This window comes from Raphanus sativus, unplaced genomic scaffold, assembly GCF_000801105.2.
Source record: "Raphanus sativus cultivar WK10039 unplaced genomic scaffold, ASM80110v3 Scaffold0969, whole genome shotgun sequence".
NCBI lineage: Eukaryota > Viridiplantae > Streptophyta > Magnoliopsida > Brassicales > Brassicaceae > Raphanus > Raphanus sativus.
Genome location: NW_026616283.1, coordinates 9,739 through 16,973, shown reverse-complemented (window position 1 = coordinate 16,973; position 7,235 = coordinate 9,739). Strand labels below are relative to the sequence as shown.

General features: G+C 51.9%; 1 protein-coding gene across 1 annotated transcript; it reads left to right on the top strand.

The window, feature by feature from the left end:
• Positions 1–5,570: 5,570 nt before the first annotated feature.
• Positions 5,571–6,561, top strand: LOC130503470 (uncharacterized). The gene is made up of 2 exons (XM_056998083.1): positions 5,571–5,813; positions 6,352–6,561. Exons 1-2 carry the CDS (start codon positions 5,571–5,573, stop codon positions 6,559–6,561), a joined length of 453 nt encoding a protein of 150 aa, XP_056854063.1.
• The last annotated feature ends 674 nt before the right edge of the window (positions 6,562–7,235 follow it).

Below are 7,235 nucleotides of genomic sequence, written 5' to 3'. Positions count from 1 at the left end.
CCAAACGAAACTGAGAGAATAAAGCAACGTAGCGGAAAAATTTCACTAAGGCGTTTTATTGAATAGATGGTACAATATTCTTCCGAAAAAGGGAAGTAGAGAAACGCTGAAGCGAAAAACGACGGAAATAAAGGAGACAAAACATTCTAAGCTTTGTTCCGTTAGTCTAAACTCCTAAGTCCTAAGCTAGCAGGAATTCTCTAAGTCCCTAAGTTTCGGATTTGCTCTCTCTCTGAGATTTTTCGCTCTGCCTTTCTTCCTTTATATACTCCTTCTTTATGACGGTCTATTCTCCTTCTGGGCCGCAAGGCGGGCTTCTTTCCATTTTCGTCGCCTTCCATCGGGAAACTTGACATTTGTCTTTCCGGAATTTTAGCATTTATCTTGCTATGTAAAGATAAACGTAAATCGTCGTATCTATCTCAGATAATCGTAAATGGACTGTCCGATCGTGTTTGGTCCCTTTCGGGCCGTTTCCAGGACTTCCGTTGTTTTCTACGATTTCTTCGGAAGTTCTTCATTCGTTCGTAGAGTTGAGACGAGTGGTGTCTTAAGATAACCATTGCTGTTTCGTACGAAGAATTTAAGATCTTCCTTCCTGTCGATATCTTACGAGTTTCCGAAGTTTTTCCGACGGTCCTAGATTGGAGTAAGAACCGGAGTTTTGTACGCGGAATCTCAATGATTCGTCCTGCGAGGACTTGGGAAAGACTCGAAGTACAGACTTCAGACGGCCGGGGCCTAGAACTTATGCACGGAAGCTTGTCATCCGCCGACCCGAGCCAGCACGGGGCTAGCCGCCCGGCGGCCATGGCCAGAACAGGCGTTAGCCGCCGGCGGCCACGGCCAGCGCGCGGCCAGCACGGGCGCTAGCCGCCGGCGGCCACGGCCAGCACGGGCGCTAGCCGCCGGCGGCCACGGCCAGCACGGGGCTAGCCGCCCGGCCGGCCACGGCCAGCACGGGCGCTAGCCGGCGGCGGCCACGGCCAGCACGGCGCTAACCGCCGGCGGCCACGGCCAGCACGGGGCTAGCCGCCCGGCGGCTACGGACCAGCACGTGCGTCTTGACGAGGGCTTCGATTTGATATGTTGATCGTTTTCTGGGTCCTCACGGTTTGGAGAACGGGCTCTTTGAAGTTTCAAGGCGGATTCCTTGTCGTCCGGCCTATCCAAACTTAGATCGCTTCCCGTTTTTCCTTATCCTTTCGTATGACAAATAGACTTAGCCGTTGATTTCGAGATAACCGTTTTTGACCCCAACAGTTAGCCCCCCAGCATGCAAGATGCGGGAGCGATTTTGTATGCGGAAGATTTTTGAAAATCGAAATTTTCGGCTAGGAATATTTTATTCCGAGAGAAACTCTACCACCTTTGATTTCTTATAAGTAGCACTCCATCCCCCTCTCATTTTTCACTCACTCTCCTCTTCTCAAATTTCAGAAAATATGGCTTCCTCTCCAAATGAAAAGAAAGATTCCGATGTCGAAATGAGTGAAGCAAACCAAGCCTCGCCGGCGCAGGATGCTCCTGTCCTTACGCAGGCATTCGTTGAGGGTTCAGTTCTTTTCAGGTCAAGATGGAGCGACGCCGTGCTGAGATGGAGTCTAGCGTGGCAGGCCCCTAGTGCTACTTCTGTTGTGACTCCGACTCTTGGATCCGATATCGCTTTAGCTCCGGATCCCGCGGTTCCGGCTCTTGGACCCGACGTTACCCCAGTCCCGAGCTCCACAATTCCAGCCTCTGGACCCGATGTCCCTTTGCCTGCTGGAGAAATCGTCGTTCCGGAGCAAGCATCCGATGTCCAGGCTCGTCCTGAGGGCTCCCTTCTTGCGCCGATAGTGGTTTCGGAGGACGCGGTGGAAGTCATGCCTCCTCCTCCAGAAAAGAAGAGGGAGATCGTCTTGGGACTTCCCGCGTCTAACGCTGTTCCACCATCGAAGGGACGTTCAAAGAACTGGGGCTGCCGGATCAGCGAAGAGGAAAAGGTGCACTAAGAGTGAGGAAGGCGAGGTTTCGGTGAAACTATCGCAACACCGCTCCAAGGTATTTCGCGAAAACCCTTTTCTTTTGTTGACTCCTTGATTCTCACCTTCTCTCGTGTGATCAGTTTGTGTCGTTGATCGACGGGATGCTTGGCGATTGCGGACTGGAAGTCACACGTTTGTCCAAGGAGCTGGATTCGTCGCGGGGAAACTTTGAAGCGTACCGAGGCTGCGCTTCAATCGATTGAGAGCACTCATGCTGCCCAGACGTTGACGCTTGAAGCTAGGATCAGCGATCTCGAGCGTGATATGGGAAAGACTGTGAGCTCGCTGCTCAAGGCGAAGGAGGAGAAGAAGAACAAGTCCTCGGAAGTTCGACGTCTTAAGAGGCGGATTCAGCGTTTTGAGGAGATGGGAGCTTGTACTGCGACGGAGCTCGCCGGCCCGTCATCCTCGGGTGCCCTGGTCCCGAGTTCGGAAATTCCAAAAGTCCAGGACGCTGGAATTGTTGCGGATAAGGGCGGTGAGGAGGTCGGCGAGGGCGACGGCGAGGCTGTTCCTACTTCGGGTGAGTCGGAGAATGAAGGCGGTGTTCCGGAGGACGCCTAGGTTGATCAATCCCTGAGGGGATTTTTATTTTGATTGTATTTCGGCCGTTGGTTGGCCATCATGTATGATTTCGGGACTGGCCGTTGGTGGCTTTGAATCCCTGCCCTTTTTAGGGCGTTGCATTGAATTCGCGGTACGCGTTTATAAAATATTTTGCGTTTAGAACTTCTGTTTATCGAAGTTAGAGGGGCAGGGTGTGAGTTGTCGTCTCATTCCTGCCTCCCTGACGATCACCGTATCCGTAGTTTGTACAAAGCGAGATTTTCCTGCGGTTTACGATTTACGCAAAAATTCGTGGAAACGTACAGACTTGAAGAGACAAGTTTTGGGATCTCGCGTCGTTGACGCTTTGCCTATGAGATGTTTAAGATACCAGCAAGGCTGGGTTTAGGGCAAGACCTAGGTTTACTCTCAGACTGAGGCTGTGCGATGACAAATCGGCTTTCGTTTTGCATGTTCGTGATTTTAACCTGATTCGTACCGTTTTAAAATCCGCGAAGTGGTATCGGCTTATATGATTTGTATAGGCACGAATCGAGCTACTTCCTTTACAAAGTGCTGAACCAAATTTGGATTTTTTGTATAGCGCGCTATGGGATCCTTGTCGGATATAAAAGAGCCTACCCTTAGGTGGCTTGTCTGTTCAACAGCTTGCTATTTGATCAATAGAACTCCCACCAAAGTTCTGAAGGATCAATCTCCTTATGAGGTACTGAACCACACTAAACCTTCTATTGAACATATGCGTGTGTTTGGTTGTCTTTGCTTTGTCTTTGTTCCAGGTGAACAAAGGGATAAACTGGCAAGAGTACTAGAGCGGTGTTCGTTGGGTACTCTCCTCATCAGAAGGGGTATAAGTGCTTTGTACCAGAGACCAGGAGGGTCTTAATCTCAAGGGATGTTAAGTTCATTGAGTCAAGGGTTACTATGATGGAGTAGTTGGGAGGATTTGGAGAATCTGTCTCAATCCGCTTCAGATAGAGCCAGCAATCTAAGGAGGGTTATGGAGAGTCTTGGCATCATGCTACCTAGTGAGAGGTTGTGGGAACCGATATTCGCACTGTCGATTTTAGTTAAGTAAATCGAAGGAAAACTAAGTAAACCTAGTTTTCCCTGAAGGCTCGGATTCTCTGCGATAACCAAAGGAAATTGATAGAATAAAGCAACGTAGCGGAAAAATTGCACTAAGGCGTTTTATTGAATAGATGGTACAATATTCTTCCGAAAAAGGGAAGTAGAGAAACGCTGAAGCGAAAAACGACGGAAATAAAGGAGACAAAACGTTCTAAGCTTTGTTCCGCTAGTCTAAACTCCTAAGTCCTAAGCTAGCAGGAATTCTCTAAGTCCCTAAGTTTCGGATTTGCTCTCTCTCTGAGATTTTTCGCTCTGCCTTTCTTCCTTTATATACTCCTTCTTTATGACGGTCTATTCTCCTTCTGGGCCGCAAGGCGGGCTTCTTTCCATTTTCGTCGGCTTCCATCGGGAAACTTGACATTTGTCTTTCCGGAATTTTAGCATTTATCTTGCTATGTAAAGATAAACGTAAATCGTCGTATCTATCTCAGATAATCGTAAATGGACTGTCCGATCGTGTTTGGTCCCTTTCGGGCCGTTTCCAGGACTTCCGTTGTTTTCTACGATTTCTTCGGAAGTTCTTCATTCGTTCGTAGAGTTGAGACGAGTGGTGTCTTAAGATAACCATTGCTGTTTCGTACGAAGAATTTAAGATCTTCCTTCCTGTCGATATCTTACGAGTTTCCGAAGTTTTCCGACGGTCCTAGATTGGAGTAAGAACCGGAGTTTTGTACGCGGAATCTCAATGATTCGTCCTGCGAGGACTTGGGAAAGACTCGAAGTAAAGACTTCAGACGGTCGGGGCCTAGAACTTATGCACGGAAGCTTGTCATCCGCCGACCCGAGCCAGCACGGGGCTAGCCGCCCGGCGGCCATGGCCAGAACGAGCGTTAGCCGCCGGCGGCCACGGCCAGCACGGGGCTAGCCGCCTGGCAGCCACGGCCAGCACGGGCGTAGCCGCCGGCGGCCACGGCCAGCACGGGGCTAGCCGCCCAGCGGCCGCGGCCAGCACGGGCGCTAGCCGCCGGCGGCCACGGCCAGCACGGGGCTAGCCGCCCGGCGGCCGCGGCCAGCACGGGCGCTAGCCGCCGGCGGCCACGGCCAGCACGGGGCTAGCCGCCCGGCGGCCACGGCCAGCACGGGCGCTAGCCGGCGGCGGCCACGGCCAGCACGGCGCTAGCCGCCGGCGGCCACGGCCAGCACGGGCGCTAGCCGCCGGCGGCCACGGCCAGCACGGGCGCTAGCCGCCGGCGGCCACGGCCAGCACGGGCGCTAGCCGCCGGCGGCCACGGCCAGCACGGGCGCTAGCCGCCGGCGGCCACGGCCAGCACGGGGGCTTGCCGCCCGGCGGCTACGGACCAGCACGTGCGTCTTGACGAGGGCTTCGATTTGATATGTTGATCGTTTTCTGGGTCCTCACGGTTTGGGAGAACGGGCTCTTTGAAGTTTCAAGGCGGATTCCTTGTCGTCCGGCCTATCCAAACTTAGATCGCTTCCCGTTTCTTCCTTATACTTTCGTATGACAAATAGACTTAGCCGTTGATTTCGAGATAACCGTTTTTGACCCCAACAGTTAGCCCCCCAGCATGCAAGATGCGGGAGCGATTTTGTGTGCGGAAGATTTTTGAAAATCGAAATTTTCGGCTAGGAATATTTTATTCCGAGAAACTCTACCACCTTTGATTTCTTATAAGTAGCACTCCATCCCCCTCTCATTTTTCACTCACTCTCCTCTTCTCAAATTTCAGAAAATATGGCTTCCTCTCCAAATGAAAAGAAAGATTCCGATGTCGAAATGAGTGAAGCAAACCAAGCCTCGCCGGCGCAGGATGCTCCTGTCCTTACGCAGGCATTCGTTTGGGGTTCAGTTCTTTTCAGGTCAAGATGGAGCGACGCCGTGCTGAGATGGAGTCTAGCGTGGCAGGCCCTAGTGCTACTTCTGTTGTGACTCCGACTCTTGGATCCGATGTCGCTTTAGCTCCGGATCCCGCGGTTCCGGCTCTTGGACCCGACGTTATCCCAGTCCCGAGCTCCACAATTCCAGCCTCTGGACCCGATGTCCCTTTGCCTGCTGGAGAAATCGTCGTTCCGGAGCAAGCATCCGATGTCCAGGCTCGTCCTGAGGGCTCCCTTCTTGCGCCGATAGTGGTTTCGGAGGACGCGGTGGAAGTCATGCCTCCTCCTCCAGAAAAGAAGAGGGAGATCGTCTTGGGACTTCCCGCGTCTAACGCTGTTCCACCATCGAAGGGACGTTCAAGAACTGGGGCTGCCGGATCAGCGAAGAGGAAAAGGTGCACTAAGAGTGAGGAAGGCGAGGTTTCGGTGAAACTATCGCAACACCGCTCCAAGGTATTTCGCGAAAACCCTTTTCTTTTGTTGACTCCTTGATTCTCACCTTCTCTCGTGTGATCAGTTTGTGTCGTTGATCGACGGGATGCTTGGCGATTGCGGACTGGAGGTCACACGTTTGTCCAAGGAGCTGGATTCGTCGCGGGAAACTTTGAAGCGTACCGAGGCTGTGCTTCAATCGATTGAGAGCACTCATGCTGCCCAGACGTTGACGCTTGAAGCTAGGATCAGCGATCTCGAGCGTGATCTGGGAAAGACTGTGAGCTCGCTGCTCAAGGCGAAGGAGGAGAAGAAGAGCAAGTCCTCGGAAGTTCGACGTCTTAAGAGGCGGATTCAGCGTTTTGAGGAGATGGGAGCTTGTACTGCGACGGAGCTCGCCGGCCCGTCATCCTCGGGTGCCCTGGTCCCGAGTTCGGAAATTCCAGAAGTCCAGGACGCTGGAATTGTTGCGGATAAGGGCGGTGAGGAGGTCGGCGAGGGCGACGGCGAGGCTGTTCCTACTTCGGGTGAGTCGGAGAATGAAGGCGGTGTTCCGGAGGACGCCTAGGTTGATCAATCCCTGAGGGGATTTTTATTTTGATTGTATTTCGGCCGTTGGTTGGCCATCATGTATGATTTCGGGACTGGCCGTTGGTGGCTTTGAATCCCTGCCCTTTTTAGGGCGTTGTATTGAATTCGCGGTACGCGTTTATAAAATATTTTGCGTTTAGAACTTCTGTTTATCGAAGTTAGAGGGGCAGGGTGTGAGTTGTCGTCTCATTCCTGCCTCCCTGACGATCACCGTATCCGTAGTTTGTACAAAGCGAGATTTTCCTGCGGTTTACGATTTACGCGAAAATTCGTGGAAACGTACAGACTTGAGTGAAGAGACAAGTTTTGGGATCTCGCGTCGTTGACGCTTTGCCTATGAGATGTTTAAGATACCAGCAAGGCTGGGTTTAGGGCAAGACCTAGGTTTACTCTCAGACTGAGGCTGTGCGATGACAAATCGGCTTTCGTTTTGCCTGTTTGTGATTTTAACCTGATTCGTACCGTTTTAAAATCCGCGAAGTGGTATCGGCTTATATGATTTGTATGGGCACGAATCGAGCTACTTCCTTTACGAAGTGCTGAACCAAATTTGGATTTTTTGTATAGCGCGCTATGGGATCCTTGTCGGATGTAAAAGAGCCTACCCTTAGGTGGCTTGTCTGTTTAGGACGTTAGAGTTCGTTTGTTGTG

Excerpts from the sequence above, each read along its gene's own strand:
- LOC130503470 (XM_056998083.1), top strand. The coding sequence starts at position 5,571 with ATGGAGTCTAGCGTGGCAGGCCCTAGTGCTACTTCTGTTGTGACTCCG. Across the intron at positions 5,814-6,351 it reads CCCTTCTTGCGCCGATAGTG|CGTTTTGAGGAGATGGGAGC; the intron begins GTTTCGGAGGAC and ends AGGCGGATTCAG.